This window comes from Drosophila elegans, unplaced genomic scaffold (assembly GCF_018152505.1).
Source record: "Drosophila elegans isolate 14027-0461.03 unplaced genomic scaffold, ASM1815250v1 contig_814, whole genome shotgun sequence".
Lineage (NCBI taxonomy): Eukaryota > Metazoa > Arthropoda > Insecta > Diptera > Drosophilidae > Drosophila > Drosophila elegans.
The window spans coordinates 20,741,571-20,760,997 of NW_024546167.1; the positions used below are offsets into that span (position 1 = coordinate 20,741,571).

Sequence of the window (19,427 nt, forward strand, 5' to 3'; positions counted from 1 at the left end):
GCAGCGCCAATGGCCACTTTGCAGCACGGTCGAAAGGTCAACGTCAAGTTTAAGGCGTTGCAAGGGCGTTGCCCGGAATTGGGACGTTTTTTTTGGAGGGCTAGCCACAATAAATTCCTTGAAAGCGACTCAACTTGGCTTTAATCAATGCAAACAAAGTGCGAGTCGCTGAATAAGTCAAGCCAAAACTCGTGTCAAGTGCTTGGCGATGGGTGGTTAGTAACAAGGGGGTGGGGTGGTGTGCGGTGCGGTGCGGGGTTAAAACGTCTGCCTTTGGCTGAAGGACATTCTAAATGGAATAATGAAACCACTTTTGCATGTTAACGCCATCAAAAGGCGCGACAGAAGCGAAACACACGCGGGTACTTTGACATCCTGGCTTCCTGACTTCCTGCTACCCTCGAGTACTTTACTTGGCTCTCGGCGACATGTCTGCAACATTATCAAAGGGCAATAGACGAACAAGTGCCTTGACTGTGTACAGAGAGAAATTTTAATGGGTCGTTTAGTAGTCTTTAAGTTATTTTGAGCATATATGTTCACCTAGCACATATCACATATCCTACTGTACCTATCTACTGAGTTTTTAGCATACTTCACTTTTTAGCAAAGAACATATGTGTGTTATTACCCACAATTCATAGTTTCATAATAATTTAAATGGCTAGTTTAGTAAGCTGTAAGGTTGGGTTAGAATTTGTTTACCCTGCACATATAAGCTACTGTCCTTTCTACTCAGTTCGGTCACATGTTTACAAAGAATATATTGTTGTTCTTTAGACACATGAATTAAAGTCATAATTTCGAAATATTTAATCTCAGTGCTTGCTTCTCAGCATAACCACCATTCCCCAGCCCGTCTAAGTCGTTGTCGTCATTGTTTTTGTGTCGCTCCTGATGTTGTTTTCTGTATTTTTTCGGAAGCAGTAAGCGGAGGCTGAGTGGCGATGCAAATAGTCTGCCAAAGCTGGGCCGAGTTAACATAAATTTATGCAAATGCCAAAGTCAACAAGCGAAGAGTGCATAAAGCGAGCTGGTCGACTGGTGAATGAGTGAGTCAGTGGATGAGTGAGTGAGTGAGTGACTGACTGGTTGAGTGCCTAGTGGAGAGCGGGTAACAAAGACGTCATGTAGCTGGAGCCCAAGTCCTTGTCATGCTTTCTTTTTTCCTCTTTTCCTCTGCTCTAGAGAACTGGTGGGGAATTAATGCAAAACGCATTAAGATGATTTTTATCTGCCGGACAACGCCCCAATCAAGAGCGTTGTGCCCAGCCGAACACAATTGCCATCGGACATTGGTAGTTTGCTTAACCCTATTACCGACACAGATACAGTTGGATCTGGTACAAGATACAATGGAAGGCGAAGGGCGAAGGGCTGGCATGTGCAGGCAGGTCAGAAGTTGTTTGTTAACAAGTTTAGGGTCATCATGACAGGGCCAGAGTCCTATTTTGATTCCGACTCTCGGCAGTACCAGCTGCAGCAGCTTCATCGCCATCTTCAAGTGGCATCCACCCTTCCGTGCACACATGTGTTTGTAACAGGATATGCTCCCTTATTGGATTGCCCCCCAGTTTGCTGTTTGTTGTTGTCCTGCTGTTTCCGACAATTCATTTGCATTTCCGTTGCCGCTTGCCGAGCTTTGAGCTCTGCTTCAATTGCAAACGAAATTTTCAGCTTGGTTGACCATGTCAACGGCTTAGGAAAGCTCTCTCACTCCCGTACAATCGTAGCTGTTTTGGGGGCGTTGCATACGTTAATAATGCCCAGGCAGCCCTGCACTGCACAGCACAGAAACGAAGCGTCCGTCAAAGCCAGCCAACAAGGAGCCTAATCAGCGCCTGTCAAGTGCTCACCGCAGACCATCCTGCCATTCTGCACCTGCCTCCTGGCCACAGACAGGTGACAAACGCTAATGAAATGTCACGACTCGTTGTCAAGCAGGAACTTTCAGTTGGTAGAATGGAAGAAAGCAAGTTTTCGTCAACCAGAAAGCTCTCTCTGATTTCTCACTCTGTGTGTGCGTGTGGTCAATAACTTTTATTGAAGCGGTCAACACCTTGCAGAGAAGAAAATGAAAAATGTTTAGAACATTGACATTAATAAGAAAATCAAATGATCAAACGTTTGATTAAGTGTGTTAACTTACATAATTCAAACTGACCCTTTTCCTACTGTCCTTATATACGCAGTTTGGACCAATATGAAGTAGCCCTATGTTCAAAGGTTGAAAAGATTGCAATCGTATTGCCATAAATAGATAACCCTAATGATCAAAAGCTTAATAAAGTAAGCTAAGAATATAAATCATAATTTACCTAACACACGTTTCGAATTGACCCTTTGACCCTACTGTCCCTATCTACGCAGATCAAGTTAATTGCTTTTCTGCAAAGAACTTATACATATACACTTGTACTCTTTTTGCCATGGACTTTTTTAAACAGCATGTAATGTAAAAGTCAACTATTACAATTTTTCTCAGTGACTCATGAGTGCATTCCTCTGCATATGCTAGCCATAGTTTCAGAACCACACACACACACCGACTTTCAATGGGATAACTGATTTGAAAACCAAAATGGAAGCCGGGTCAGCTATTGGTCTCCTGGGAGAAGAGATGGAAGGGCAGCAAAAACATCAGTCAATGACCAGCACTTGACATGTGACCGACATAGCCATCAACAAATCCATTTAAAAGTAACCCCTGGCATGCTGGTTATCCCATTCCTTCCGCCATCAAGGACTGTCAGCGGAGAATGGCGAGTTGGAATGGGAATGGGAATGGCAGACACAGGACATTTGTCGGGCCACGTAAATCGTGCTGAATGTCACGTCTAAATAGAAAGCAATAACGAGAACGGAGCTGCGGCTGCGGAATTGGCCGTATTATGGGCGCATCACGTTGGGGAATCCTTGCTGCGGTGGGATTGCTCAGTCGCCGATCCTTTTGCACATGTGAAACACAAGTAATATGCCTGTATCCTATCCTGACTCTCCGTTTTCTCTTTTTTATGTTGCAGAAGACGCCGTGCACATCACGGCCATTCTCGGCGAGGGCGTCATCTTCAACTGCCATGTGGAGTTCCCCAACGACCATCCCGTGCCATATGTCCTGCAGTGGGACAAGAAGGTGAGCGAAACGGTACGATATCACAGTTAACATTTCTTCTCTAAACTCTCTTTTTTACATTGTTGTTCCGATACGCAAAAACAAAGCAAGAAAAAGTAAGAAACAGTCAGTCAGAACAGACAGACCCCACGCAGTAAACGAATAATTAACTACCAATTACCAACTACCGTACTCCTATATTCAGTGTTTTCTCAACTTATACGTACAAATCTACCATCCAAACAAAACTCGTATGAGCCTTGTCCCCTTGATCAGTTACTCAGCCTGAGTTTGTTTCATTTTTGAGTTTGTTTAAAGCGCTGCAGTAACCAAATTATATACAAGTTGATCCGATAACCGAACTAACCGAACTATTGCCATAATGCTCGTGTTGTTTGTTGATGTCCATGCGATATACAGATAAACTACATATAACTTAAAGCTTGATATTGAGATTAAGATTGATCGTACTCGTGTATGTGTTTATGTGTTTCCATATTGGTAATTTGAATTTGATTTTCCTTGGTTTTCATTGCCATTATTAAACCTATATATCCTCCGGCCTGAAATCGGTGGACTATCCCGCCAAAACTAAAACCTGACCTCTGACCTGCCCCCAAAAATCACCATCTAAACACATCATTTATAATAGGCAGGCTTTTGGCTTTTCAAGCGGCTGCGCTACTGATCAGTTTTATGGATCGGACTTTTTGCGCCTCCTTTAAGTTCGCCCACAAAACGCAGACAAAAAAACACACACAAAATACTTCAACACTTTGAATCGAATTATTTTTGCGGCATTTGAAATTACGAAAGATGAAATTAATCAAATTATTTGTCAATTGAAGGAACGGGCTTCACAGCACCCGGACCAAAGAGAGCGAAAGAGAAGAAAGCAGTCAAAAATTCACATTCCACCAATCAAAAAAAAAAAAAAACCGAAAAAAAAAATCGAAAATGAAATTCCATTTGCAAATCAAATCAAATCGAAATTCGTTCGCAATCGAAAGCATACACAAAAATCTGGCTTAGCTGCTCACTGCAAAACCAAATGAAAACGATTTCCACTTTCCTGTTATTATTCCTCAACCATGCAAATCCCAAACAATTAGCCACACAACCATTCATAGACGAGCAAAAATATTGAAAACAAATTAGTCACATTGCCAAGACTTTAGTTGCGAGTGTTTGGAAAACTCTTTCATGAAATTCTGCACCACCCAAAAATCCCCAAAACTCAGTGGCAGTCAGAGTTTGCAGAAATATGCTAATGTCTGGCAAAGTTGAGCCGCAGATAAACAGTGCAAAGATTCGTTTTGGAATTCCATGACGATAACTGCGCAAACTTTTCAACTCTGCAAATGCCACTCGGACAACCGATTGATGGCAGTGTGTGTGGCATATTTTTGGCATTTTCAACTACTGCCACTGCACATTTCCCCGTAGGATAAGCAAATTTTATTCCAATCGAATAAGCAAAAGGCGCAAATAAAACACCCATCACATAAATACTTTATATATAGAGCACCAGCCACCCACCCAACCAGTCACGTTTTTCTCTTCATTCATCTTTTTCATTTGGCGTTTTGTAATGTAATCCAATTATTTTGCCAACCTTTATTGCATGCTTAGTGTGTAGCACAAACTATTTTTACTCCACTTATTCTGCAGCAAAGTTTGATGAAGCCAACTAACGTGGGCAACCTCTCAGCACACCGACTTGAACTTATAGTAAAACCCCGACCTCAAACAGCTTACTTTCCATAATTTCGAGCGGAGGCGGCGACTAACTTTCTTTGGGGCTTCGTAGCTGCAGCTTGCTGGCAAAAACTAAGAATAACCGCAAGGATAATAAAGTGGAAAATGCCAACGAAGGCTGGATAATTTAATTTATGCGCTCGTATTTCTCTTACTCTCGTATATCTGCCGCTTTCCCTGTAATTACGTTCATTGCTGGCCCATAAAAGCGAAAGAATTTCATCCAGTATTTACTACATTAAAGATTGCCCGCCCTTTAAAAGGGAAAAGTCCCCCCAAAGGACGAAAAAAACGAGGGCGTGAGAGTCTGGCGTTGCCTTAGTTGCAATCTAAATTAATTGCTACTGAATAAATTAAGCGGAAAAATGTTTGCCAAGCCAACTTATGACGCTTCTGCGAGTGCGAATATTAATTTTGGCCCAGGCCAAGGGACCTCCGGCCCTGAATGTCTGCCCTTTTTGTGGCGTCCCTGTGTGCCCTGCCAACCCAAATTATTTCATACGTCAGCCGAGGAAATGATTAAAACGTCTATAAGTTTTAATAAGCGACACAGGCACAGGCACTGACACATACACAGACACTGGCACACAGAACCCATCTCCTAGTGCTCTCTCGTCTAATTAGGGAAATAAATCGATTAGCTCGGCCTGGGATAACATGGCGTATGAGCAATTTGCTTACCAATTATTTATGTATACGCAATTATGTCGCTATCTAACACCCACACACATTTCAGTTATATAGGGGACAAAATCTCTGTGCTCCCCAAGTGTTAATGCTTGGCCAGGTCCTGCTGTTGGTCATGCGAAAGAATTCGAATTCAAAATGCATTCGGTTCAATGCATACAACGGGGCCCACTCTTTCTCTGTGAATAAAATAAACAAAAGGCCAAAGCTGCACATGGATGTGTGAGGACGAGACTTTTGGGGGCGAGTGCAGGTTAACCCCAATTTTTGTTGCCTGCCTCGAAATATATATTTTCCATGCACATTTTTTATCTGCACAAGCTAGAATTTCAAATGTATCTCTTTGGCCCTCGTTGTTTTAGTTGCTGCCACACACATACACACACTGAGACAGATGATTTATTGTTGCCAGCGTGTCCCTGGCACACTACAAAAATACCATACAGTTGCGGTCAAAATAGGAGTAATTTTATAGATTGAGAAAATTTAAAAAACTGTTTTCATATTTTGAGGCAGCTAACAATATAAAATAAATGGAACAAGTATAGGAATTCGGACATAAATATGTATAAAATTTTAAAATATTTATAAAATAGATTGAAAAAATTAGTTTCCAAATAACTGGATACTAAAAATATTTTTATTCCAATAGAAACTGCAGATGAACGAGGACTTGTGGTTGTTTACTTAAATTAATATACAATATTTAGTGCAGTATAGTAAAAATGAATTTATTAAAGGAATTATGGGCAGTTTTTTTTTTTTTTTTTAAAACTAAAACAATATCACAGATGTTTTAATGCCAGTAAGCAACATAATAATTTAAGTGAAAAGTTGTCCTATACCTAAAAGGTATCTATTTGAGAACTTTACATTGTCTCCCTACTTTTATCTTGACCGCAACTGTATGAGTGGGGGGTATGATGGGATTCCCTCTTTTTCCGTTTCTCCACTTTTCCTCCGGCTGTTGATGAGCATGCAAAAAGGACGTGGAAGGGCGGGAATGGACCAAGTGGTGAGCCCAGGATCTGGGGAGTTCGTGTTGACAGTGAAAATGTGTGACCATGTCTGTATATACATATAGTTTGTGTATCTGCGAGAGCAGCGCTTGTTTGTTTGCTGGCATGTTTACCATGCGGCAGCGCAATTTCTCCACGTTAACGTGATGAGTTTTTGTTTTGACTGTTTGTAGATTTTACTTTTCACAGACAGAACGCAGTTATATTCCCCCGTCGCTATGTCGCAACTCAATTTATTTGCGACAGTTGTTAGTTGTTTGCGTTTTCTCAGCGGGTGGGAGTTGGAGTGGTGGTGGGAGTGGGAAGTCGTCGGAAAACTTTTGAGAATTTCCCGTTTAGCGTTAATCCCGTTTTGCACCTGCATGCCACAGCGTAGATTTAAGTGTTCAAAATGTAGCGATTGCATGATCCAAGCACACTGTTCTATGTACATATCCCTCAACAAAATCGCGACTCATAAACCGAATCATAACCCTAGGTTAGATACTGTCTGTACCTGTAAATGTACCTGTTCCAATGTTGAAGCGTACCAGAAACCAGACTCTCTCGTTTGTCGTATGTACAAATGCCATGGCACATTCCATGCATATAACGCATTCCAGACAGACCAAAAAAAAAATCAAAGAATCAACTCTGATCTCACTGGCAAGCTCAGACTAATGACTAATGACCCAATATCATCCTCCTTCTCAAGGGCTCCGATCTGCCCATATACATCTGGTATGAGAGCTATCCGGAGCACATCGAGGAGGGCTACAAAGGACGCGTTTCCCGCGTGTCGCAGGACTCTCCCTTCGGCTCCGCCTCGCTCAACCTGACCAACATCCGGGAATCGGACCAAGGATGGTACGAGTGCAAGGTCGTCTTCCTCAATCGGGACCCCAAGCAGCATAAGAACGGTACATGGTTCCACTTAGACGTACATGCACCGCCGCGCTTTAGTGTTACGCCAGAGGATATTATATACGTTAATTTAGGTGAGTACTATAAGTTTTGTTTACAAATTATATATCGAAACTAAAAGAGCGATATGATATATTGAATAAAAATATCCTGTTCATCAACAAAATATCGATACATTATCAAACAAAATTTCAACATTTGCATTACTAGATTACAGAACTGGATATGTTCCATGTATCATTAAAAAACAAACTTTTAAATATCGATATTACTATCGAACGACCCAAACACTGCCTATTTATTATTTATTTAGTTTATAATGGTAATGTTCAGATAAATCATAAAAAAATATGAAATATATATCGATATAACCTTATCGCTACGATACCTATGCATTAAGACTTTTTGTCATCGCTAACTTAAGTGCAGAAACCCATCCGTTTTGCTTTCTGACAAATAGCAGGGCCATAAATAAGCGCATATTCGGCTGGCCAACTTATTTGGGGGCTGTCATCTCACAAAATTAAGTGGAGTGCGACCCCCGCTCGCTTTTTGGCCCACTTTCGAGTGTGTCAAATGGCCGCCCATTTGTTGCAGCGCCCGAATGAGTTTGTCACCTTGAGAACTTATATTCCCAGGAGTCGTAAAAAGTCGTTCCACACCAGCACCAGCGCCAGCACCAGCCCCCCTTAAAACGAGTTATGGCCGTCCATTTGTCATCTTCCGATTCCAAAAGTGGAAGAGGTTCACGAAAATCGATAAGCTCTTTATGCTCTCACAATCGTATCAAATCAAATTTCCGTCGCTTAATCAATGTTAAAATGTTTACAAGTCCAAGTGGGCGGTGGCAAAACAAAAGGCGGTTGCCGGAAATGCGTTGAGCGAAAATGGCGCTGCAGCGCATAAATCAGACAAACTCAGCGGCCGAAGGAGAACAAAACCGTAGGAAACTGCAACAAAGGACCCTCTGCCATTGTCTGCCGCAAATGTGGGTGGTGCTGGTGGTGATGGTGGTGGTGTCAAAAGGAAGAAGGACTAGAGACAAAAGACAGCAGTCGAGCCGGAAGGACCCGCCTCTCTGAAACCAAAAAGCGTAACAATTGCCACCACTTACCTTATTAATTCCTCGCTCTCGTCGTTCTGTGGGTCGTTCTTTTACTCATTTTGTTCTTGCACCACATTTCCTTGCAGGTGATTCAATTATACTCAATTGCCAGGCCGATGGCACACCCACGCCGGAAATACTCTGGTACAAGGATGCCAATCCCGTCGATCCCTCGCCCACGGTGGGCATCTTCAACGACGGCACCGAGCTGCGGATCTCCACCATTCGGCACGAGGACATCGGAGAGTACACTTGCATTGCACGCAATGGTGAGGGACAAGTCTCCCATACGGCCCGTGTTATAATCGCGGGCGGCGCTGTAATCATGGTAAAAACCTAAATACAAATCACTTAATTTTCGAGATATACGCCGGGGTGTCTCAGAAATCTCTTCCAAAAACCAAAATTCCACAACAAAAAATTAAACATATTAGAGTCTGGAGTGTAGTATATTTTTTGTTGAATTTTAAAGTAGCCGCCCGAAAATCATCAGCGATTTCTGGGACACCCTTGAATAGTACACAAAAACCGATCAAAAAGTGGTGTTTAGGGGGGAAGGTCTGTCCTGGGAGTTCAAGTGGGTGGGTTCAAAAGCTTTGGTCTCGAAAAAATGCCGATCAGGTTGCTAATACGTAGTTTTATTTCTTACCCCTTCGTTAACTGCCCAAAAAATCCAAAATCCAACCCAAAAAAAAAAATAAAAATCATAGGATAAAGCGGCGCCCGACAAACACACACGCACCAAGTCCAAGTCGAATGCCGTGAATGAGAGGCTGACCATACGAGTAAGTCCCAACTGAAAATCGCTCCTTGAATTTTGCATTCGGCATCCTGGCATTCCGCATACTGCATAATCTGTTCAACGCTTTACCATTAACTAAGCCCAACAAGCTGGCTACCGACTCGCCCATTCACAGCAAACCCAATCACTCTGAATGCTCTGGGCTGGAGGATTTTGGAGAGCAGCCGACAAACGGCTTCAGAAATCACCAGACTAAACCATGTCCATATTCCGATTCCGGGGGACGCTGTCTGGCACCCCGAAAAACGAGGAAAAAAAAAAATGCCGTAACAAGCGTGAAACTTTTTGTGCCTCCATGGTGGCCTCCATCCGACCCGTATTTACATGACCCCCACTGCAAAACAGCTAAACAGAACAGAGCAGAACCAGCAGAAGGAGCAAAAGGAACACTCGGTACACTTGACATGGTCATTCGCCTAGTCTCAGGCAGAATCCCTCTATTTACAACCTGCATACAAGCATGCTCACATAGGTACCCCCCCCTCCCACTCACACCCAAGCACGCCCACTTTTCCGACCACCCAACAACCGTCCACTCTTCCGTCCATAATGGGAAACCTTCGTGCATGTGTGGGTGGAACATGGCCGTCGTCGTCGTCGTCTGTATAGCATACTTTTGTGCGCGCACGCTAATGCATTTGCATTTCGGTTATTTACAGTTAGCTGCAACTGCAAGAGAAAAAGGAAGGGGGGTGCACGGGTTCGACTAAGTCTGCACAGTGAGAAAAATATATACAGAATGGTTAGCAAATATATAAATATACAAAAGTGGAAAATGGAAACATAACTAAAGGTGGTAATATCTACATCAATCTGCCTAAGCCTTAAATTTATTTTTAGACGTTACGTTTATTTATTTATGTTAACGTACAACAATCGGTTGTCAAACCATAATTATTGATACTACTTAAAAGAATCTTGGCAAAGACTACTCGCATTTGACTTCTAAATTCAAGACAATCAAAGTAAATGTTTACGTATTCAATTTTTAAACAAAGTTGTCAGGTTATAATTGAACCCGTCACTGGCGTTCCTACATAATTCCAGTAAGAATCTTCAAAGCACTTACAAAAAAATTATTTCTCTGTACCTCACAAACAATTTTGGCTTTTTTAGTCTATATACAAGCTGGCTTAGGGTTTACCGGCCTACATGCACAATTGGCTAGGCGTCTTGAACTTTGACCTTTCGTTGGCTTTTCAGGCAAGCCAAGAAAATCATGCAAAAGCCAAAGTGGGAAATGCACATACCTCGTGTGCTTCAATTACTGCTCAACCATTTTGCAGCAATCTTCACATAAATATTGCAATAACATTTATCTGGCCACAGGCAAAGTGGACATTTTATAGATGACCCTAGGGACATCGAAGGCAGGCAGGCAGGCAGGCAGATCAAGCCAATTCAATTTACGAGCCCATTTTAGGGCACCAGCAGTCAACCCACATCAATTTTGGCCATAACTAAAACTAATTCAAATGAAACAGACTGCCAGCAAATTGCCCGAAAGCAAAGCGGCGGCAAATGTGCCCATTAAATAAACCAAACCAAACCCCACACAAAACAGGCGGGATGCACTCATGCAATTACGAGGATGAAGAGAAGGGGTTTCGTAATGTTTGGCTCCTGACAGTTGACTGACAAGTTGTCAATGGCAGCGAGAGCAGGGAATTTTGAGGGGAACACGGAGCACATTTCATAGCTGTGACAGCAGAAATGTTATTTCTCGGGAGCGAGTGCACACAAAGGATATCGATGACGGCGACAGCCAAAAATTAGCTGTCAAGCTCCAGGCTCCAAAAGGGACCGCCGACCAGGGGCTTGGTTGTTCCTTCCATGGCTCATGATTTGAATTAGTGAACAGTCAACAGTCCACAGTCAACCGTCATAAATTTGCAGTTCGTTACACACTTCGTTACATGCGCAACTTTTCTAAAGGTATTTTTTTTAATCCCTCTGTCTGAACACAGGTGCCACCGACCAACCAAACGAAGAACGAGGGCGAAAAAGTGATATTCTCCTGCGAGGCTAAGGCCATGCCCGGCAACGTCACGGTGCGCTGGTACCGCGAGGGATCGCCCGTCCGGGAGGTGGCCGCTCTGGAGACGCGCGTCACCATCCGCAAGGACGGCTCGCTCATCATCAATCCCATCAAGCCGGACGACTCGGGCCAGTACCTATGCGAGGTGACCAACGGCATCGGAGATCCTCAAAGCGCATCCGCTTACCTCAGCGTCGAATGTAAGTATTAAGCCCTCTCAGAATTAAGTAAAAAACAAGAAGGTTCGCTATAATCAAGTGCCCCGACTATTTGATACCCGTTACTCAGCTTACCAATTTTAAATTAAACAGTCAGGTTTTAGGTCACGCCATCTACCTACCTGAAGGGTCAGCACTTCAATTAAAGAACTCTCACTCCGTTTTTTTAAATATGACGTCATAATTAAAAATTTCCTAATAACTTCTAAAATTATAACTCGATTTGGACAATTTTTGGTGCATGGATAGATATTGAAATTATACACGTCAGTGTAGATTTTCCTCACGATCAAATCGGGTTTTAACATTATTTTTTATCCCACTTCCTTTACAGATCAAGCCAAGGTGACCTTCACGCCCACGGTGCAGTATCTGCCTTTCCGGCTGGCCGGTGTGGTCCAGTGCTACATCAAGTCGAGCCCCCAGCTGCAGTACGTGACCTGGACGAAGGACAAACGCCTGCTGGAGCCATACCAAATGAAAGACATCGTGGTGATGGCCAACGGATCCCTGCTGTTCACGCGAGTGAGCGAGGAGCATCAGGGTCAGTACTCCTGCACGCCGTATAACGTACTGGGCTCAGCTGGAGCCTCCGGGATAATGGACGTACTCGTGCGGAAGCCTCCAGCTTTCACGGTGGAACCGGAGACCCTGTATCAACGCAAAGTGGGCGACAGCGTGGAAATGCATTGCGATGCCATGGAGGCGGAGGGCACCGAACGGCCTTCTATCAAATGGCAACGGCAGGAGGGCGAACAGCTGACCGAATCGCAACGCAATCGTATAAAGATCTCCGGCGGCAATATCACCATTGAGAATTTGAGGAGAGAGGACTTCGGTTACTATCAGTGTGTGGTTTCCAACGAAGTGGCCACTCTGATGGCCGTCACGCAACTGGTGATCGAGGGCACACAGCCACATGCTCCCTACAATATCACAGGCAAGGCCACCGAATCATCAATCACTCTACAATGGCTGCCTGGATATAGCGGTGGATCGGAATACAAGCAGGACTATACAATTTGGTTTCGCGAAGCGGGCGTCAACGACTGGCAAACGATATCCGTAACGCCCTCAGGCAGCACACAGGTTACCATCAATGGTCTCGCTTCGGGAACTACCTATGAATTCCAGGTGGTGGGACGCAATGTCCTTGGGGACGGTATGATGAGCAAAGTGATGACCGTTCGCACACTGGGTAAGTCTTTTCGGTCCACAATTCCTCAAAAACTATCTTTCGTTCGCTTGCTCCTTCTTTATTTTTGGGTTCTTGCTGCAGTCGCTACCCAGCATATAGTCCTGCACATATAATCTCTCATGCAAAAAAAAAACCTCTGCACAACAAAACTGAATCTGGATTGGCTCTAACATAACGCTCTTGTTTTTCTCTCGTTTTCTTCTCTTTTTTCCTCACCGACCTCCATCGAAACAAAAAACCGCTACTCGATCTAACTTTCTCATTACTAATCATGCGCGCAATCAATGCAAACTGTCAAATGCCAAACCGCGACCACGAATTTTTCCTGGGAACCACGGAAAATTCGGGTTCAAATAGAAGACGCTCCGGCAGCGCCACGTAATGTCAAGGCTGCAACACAACCGCCCGACTCATTCTTTCAGCTAATGCCAGACGAAGCTGGTAAGAGAATAAAACTACAAAAAACCCAACCGTAAATCCCTAGTATGCGTAGTTGTAAATAAGAATCGGGAATATAGAACGTCGGCCAGCAAGCAAATTAAGCGCGAAATGCAGCCATCGGCTTACAAGGATCAAATCTCTTTTATTTTAAATAACAAAAGTTGTTGCGCCAGCATTCTTCGCCCTTTTATTACGTAACCTAAGACCGAGTAAAATAATCAATTAAGGGGTCTTGAATTATGAGTTTTTTTTAATCAATAACTAAAACGATATGCATGATTGTGTAGCTGCTACTTCCTTAAGAAATTTAAATGGAGTCGTAACTTAAACTTAGAATTTGAAAAATTTATTTTTATAAGGATTTAGACTTTAGTTTAGGCTTCTAGAAACCCTACATTTAAAGAGGATTGGCGGCTTTCTCAATTAAAACCAAAGTAGGAGGATGTATATATAACTAAAATGAAACCACAAGCACATTACAACCCCTGCTGGTTAGTTTCTTCAATCCCTTCCCTAGTTTGCATGAGGCTTGAATGTAACCTGAACCAAAAAAAAAAAACTGTAAATATCCACTTTTGTTGTTTTAAACATTTCACCAAGTTCTTGGAAAGTCTGAGCTCCAAGTGCTCAACCCATTTTCCAGGCAACCGCAGCCCAATATACCAATTTCCCTCCCCAATGAATTCAATATTCATTTTCGGCTTTCGGGGTCAGAGCATGAAAAAAGCAACAATTAAATATTCAAACCAATTAAACAGGGCTCGCTCCCCATTTATTGGCTGCCAAAGCACGCCCCGAATTCGCGCCATTTCCCACGGGGCATAATTTGCCACATGTGCTGGGGATTCTGGCCTGGATGCGAATATTACATTTCTGGCTCTCACGCACACACACACACTCAGAACGATGAATATCTGGGGCTGATCTCCGTTCGCGTGTGTGCGTAATTAAAACAGTTTGGCCCCACATTTAATTATTTAAATTAATTGAACTGTTTTTACAACTGCTGTTGGTTGTTCTTGTTTTTTGTCCGTCTCTTGCAGGTTGCGTGCGGTCGATATGACAACGCCCACGCCCACGACCAAAAATGCGAGCATAGGGTGGTGGCGTAATTTAAACAACCATATTACCAAATGCCGAGGCACATTTAACAGGCACACGCCCCCTTTAGAACCTTCCCCCGCCCCTCTTTTGCTCGGCTCCGTAGGTGCGGCAATTTGAATGCCTTTGTCGACGTTGCCGCCGCGTGTTTTTCCAACCGCTTTGCGATAATAGTTAATTTTATCCTTGCTCTCTCTCTCTCTCTCTCTCTCTGTCTCTTTTGCTCCTCCACTCGTTGTGTAGTTTTATCCCCCTCCCCCTTGTATATATGTGTACGTACTTCCCCTTCCCCTCCCTCCAACTCACACACACACACACGAATGAATGTTTTCCCCCATTTAGCGCATTTAATTTACTTGCATTAGTCTGTGTGTGTGCGTGTATCACAGTGCGTATACGTGTTGGCGCACGCGTAGGTTAAAAAATAAGGAAAAACGTTACAAAATATAAAAAAAAACAACAACAACAGTAAAAACAACGACGAAAACAACAAAAAAGGCGGTAACTCTGGCGGCAAATGTGCGCCGTGTTGTGTAATGCAACCCTGGATTTCGTGTACGTGTGTACCTTTTTTTGGCGCTTGTAACGTAACACCTACCAACAACAACAACAACAACAACAACAAACCATCCAATGCCACCGCCCATTAAACCACCCACAGACACCACCCACCACTGCCTCATTTCACTTTCAGCAGCCCAGCAACAACAACCACAAAAACTACAGCAACAAGAACAACAACAGTAACTAAAACAATAACAGCAGCTAAAGCAAAAACGCCTCGCAGAAAATTGTATTACCTTTGGCTCTTTTATTTTGCTGCTTTATTTTTCTTATAATATTTCCATCTTTTTTTTAAGTCCTGCATAAAACATCAACGGTAAACCATTTGCCACTGCCCCCACCACCCATCAACTCACTCCCCTCCACACGTGCGATTGTGCATCTGTGTGTGTATGTCCGTGCCGCATTTGTTTATGTCAAGCAATTTTCATACGCCATGTAGTCCCGCTGTTGCTGGCATTTGCTCACATTCACTACAGCACCACCCAACCGCCCAATCACCCAACTAAATGGGTGGTGCAGAGCGGTGCGTGCTGCTTTCCTCGCTGTTTTATCCATACGGCGCAGCGCTTAAAAATTAATAACAACAATGCGAGCAGCAGTCAGTGCGCTACTTCAACATTTGCAATATTTTTGCTCTGACATTCGGAAAAATATAACAATTAAAACTCGAAAGAGGGATACCCTGCAATACCCTATAGCAGGGTTTGATTTTTTTTTTTTTTGTGATGCTGATAAGACCAAGTCAAGCCACCAACAATTATATTAAGTTTTTTTAATGAGATTAGTTTTTCCAATTTAATCGGCATTGACATTCGTTACATTTTTTTTCTGTTAGTAAATGCACTTTGATAAGGCAGGTTAGACCACCCCTTGCCCTAAAGCTTTTAAAATATTTATATTCCTGCCTTGATAATCTTTAAAAGCTGTTTAGCTGTGAAAACTATAACGATACACGGAATTCAAATATATTGGTTATTATTTTCCGCAAGACATTACAAACTCTTATATTTAGTAAAATAAATACAAATTAGTACTTAAAAAATATTGAAGGCACTCGGACTTTAAATATGACTTAAAGAGTGGTAGAAAATAACCAAAAGACAGTTGATTCCTCAGTTCTAGCGCTGAATCCCTATATTATCACAACTTAACATATAAAGATTTCATACAACTAGAAAGCTATATTCAAACCTTCAAATTTCCGAGTCAAGACTATGATTGCTTAATCTTTCTGATCAATTTAGTATCCACCCACTTGGCATACCCACATCAGAAGGAGTAAAATCTAACCATGGAAAATGCATGTCAAGGCTGATTATAAGCGAAAGCCCACCACATGTGCACTTATGAATATTTAATGCATTTTACTGTCATAATTACAGCACGGGTTTTGTTGCCGTGCCGAGTGTTTTTCCCTTCTTGGGGCAGCAGAATTTGCATTCGATCAAGGTAAACTAATCGAGGACTCGATGCCCGATTGAGCTTGAGTTTCCCACTGAGAAAGCGGCTTTGACTTTTGCCAACTGTGACCTCTGTAGTTAGCACAACTTTCGGTACTTGGATTGCACTTTCTTTCTTTGAATTTTCCAACACGCACCACCACATTTCCCTCTGCACACTTTAGCTTTAATTATATACTCGATTTGATATGATTTGAATTTTGTGTTTCGTGTTTTCTGTGTTTCTGATTTATTTGCAGACCTCTTAGCCTATTTTGACATTTACTTTCACACCGACTCGCGTGGCAAGCTTGTTTATTCGCCGCCCAAATTGAGAGTCAAAGGTACTCGTATTAAACATCACTATAGTACAATTTCAGGTTGTTTAGTAAAGTTTGTTAGTAACTTATAACAATAAAGTAAAAAAGTAATTCTACTCTTCAGAATTTTTTTTCTTAGACAATTAATTTGAATTCTTTTTTTTTTTTGTGGAATAGAACTGAATACCAAAAAAACCGATTGTATTTTTTTTTTTGTGACATAAGCATAGATCTACACCCTTCTTTATTGAGTAGATTTTTAAACCATTTCTAAGCTACTGATTATTATAAGCAAGTGCAACAAATTGTCAAAGTGCCACATCATTTGGAATTTACTTAAGCAACGAAAATATGATCCCAAAACATGGATGGTGTTTTTGATGTCCCAGTCATAGACTCAAACCCTTTTTCATTGGGTAATTTGTGGTAATGTTTTCTAAACTATTTAGATTATAATGAATAAATTGAAGCATTTGCAACCTAACTGAACAACCTATTTGAGACCGACCTTGCATTATTTTTTCCCCATTTTTTCCGCTGACAAGTGGCGCTTAAGTAATGTCTCTGTCTTGTGAAACAGCTAGTAATTCCTGCAAGCAAACTGCAGATTTACTGCGGGTCACCCTGAACCCTACCCCTCCCGAAATCCCCACTGCTGCAGTCATAAATAACATTTAACCGTGCGACGGCCGACGCCTCGTTCCTTTTGTATCCCCCCAACCCCCAGGTCTACCCTTGACATTTTTACAGTCCGTCCGTCTGTGTCTACCCATCTCATTTAGGCCTTTTTCCCAGCCGCTTTTCCCGGGCCATTTTGCTTTTTATGTTTGTCACTTGTCTCGTTTATGTTATGTCAAATCTGCGCACATTTTTTATGCGGGACGAGAATTAAAGGGTTGCCGTTGCTACTGCTACCGCTACTGCGACCGCCACTGCTACTGCTACTGCTACTCTTGCTCATTTCTGCCCCATTCGCATAATCAACTTTTGATATATGCGACGAGTTTGCGTTTGCGTTTGCGCTTTCAAATCCCGCAAGGGCTCTTTAAAAGCATTTTTAATTAACATACATACATATATAATGAGCGTGGCATTTTTCGTTAGCGCCATCGTCATAATAAATGGCTTGCACTTATTGCCGCACGTGGGGAATCCCCCTAAAATATCCTCGCATTCGCACCGTCGCACTCATCTAAACTCCACACACACACACACTTCAGATACACACACAACATACCGTACACTTGCCAGCCATACACATCCCATATATCGTTTAATGCTGTTCAAAATTTCATAAGCGCCATTGGGAGCTACGAATTGGGCGCCATTTACATGACATATTGTGTATTTCTCCAAGCAGTTTTAATTTGCATTTGCATGTGCGACAAGCTGAATCCAAAATACAGAATACAGAATACCAAGCGGCCTGAAATCCCAAGGAGACCGGCAGTTAATTGCATCGAGCACGAGTTCTCCAATCAGGAGGTCCTGACAAGCGTACCGAGAATTCAGGTTATCTATGCCTATAATTCGTTTGCATACACTCAGGAGTATCCTTCTCCATCTCCTGTTTGTCAGTCTTCAGTCCTCAGTCCTGTCGTTTTTTTTTTTTTTTGTTTGTAGCACTCTTTCCATTTCCAAACAGCAACGGAAGTTGAGGGGGCCCACAAGAATTCAAATGCGAGATACGAAAATGGAAAGTTTTATGTGTGTATGCTAATTAAAATGTGTTTTTGTCAATCCTCTCACATCCAGTTCTCGTTGTCATGAATAAATGCATGGGTGCAAAAAAGGAAAAGGTTGCAAAGAGTTTGCAAAAAGCCAAATGGAATTTTCATAAAGCTTTTAAGCGTAGCGAAAAAATGAAATAAATAAATTCAACCTAAAACAATGAAGGGCGAAGCTCACACTGGGAAATAGAAATCATTAAACAAAAATTTTTGTTTTATTTGTTGTTTAACTGAATTGGTAAACAAATTCAAATTTAAAATAGGACCCATTTTGTTTTTAAGGATTTGAGAGAAGGTTAACGACAAAAGGTAATAAAAGGGCAGAGGAAAATCCTTCGCGCAAATAAACAAAGCATAAAATGAAATGCAAATAAATCAAAATAATGCAAACGATTTACCCATTATACACTGAACAAAAAATTGCTTCGAAATTGAAAAAAAAATAGTTAAAATCGGAAAGTTAATTCACTGATCCCATTACGGTGAATAAAACAGTGGCACTCTTGAAAAAGATTCAATGATTTATGAAATTTTAATAATGATTCATTGTTACCCATTGAAATTCTTGCTTCAATTGCTTTCAATGTATGTACATTTCGATGTCGGATTTCACCTTTGTGCGTCGTTGGCAATTGAAATTGGCTTGCTACGGGTTTAAATTGCTGACTGGAAAACAAGGCAGGACAAACAGTAACCAAGGCTGCAAAACGAAGATTCTTTTCACTAGGGTTGTGTAAGGATGGGGAAATATTGCGTTCAATAAAATATCGAAAATGTCGAAATATTAAAAATCTTGCTATATTTTTCTTAAATTTAATTTCTGTTAGAAAAGGTCTCTTAAAAAATCTTGAAAAGTGAAATGTAGCTTTCTAATACATCATATATATAAATATCGATAGTGATATCGAAAGACGTTTTAAAAATCGATACTTTATTTATTTTTGTAATAAATACAGTAACATAAGGACATTTAAAGAGTAAACTAATGA

The 19,427-nt window shown here is 41.9% G+C and overlaps 1 protein-coding gene across 1 annotated transcript in view; it reads left to right on the top strand.

Annotated features, from left to right (window-relative positions):
- LOC108149313 (protein turtle) overlaps positions 1 to 19,427 on the top strand; it is a 43,856-nt gene that overhangs the window by 15,047 nt on the left and 9,382 nt on the right. The window contains 6 exon segments of the mRNA XM_041710589.1: positions 3,024 to 3,145; positions 7,271 to 7,553; positions 8,671 to 8,912; positions 11,354 to 11,624; positions 11,977 to 12,840; positions 13,198 to 13,281. Coding sequence (XP_041566523.1) covers positions 3,024 to 3,145; positions 7,271 to 7,553; positions 8,671 to 8,912; positions 11,354 to 11,624; positions 11,977 to 12,840; positions 13,198 to 13,281 — 1,866 coding nt within the window.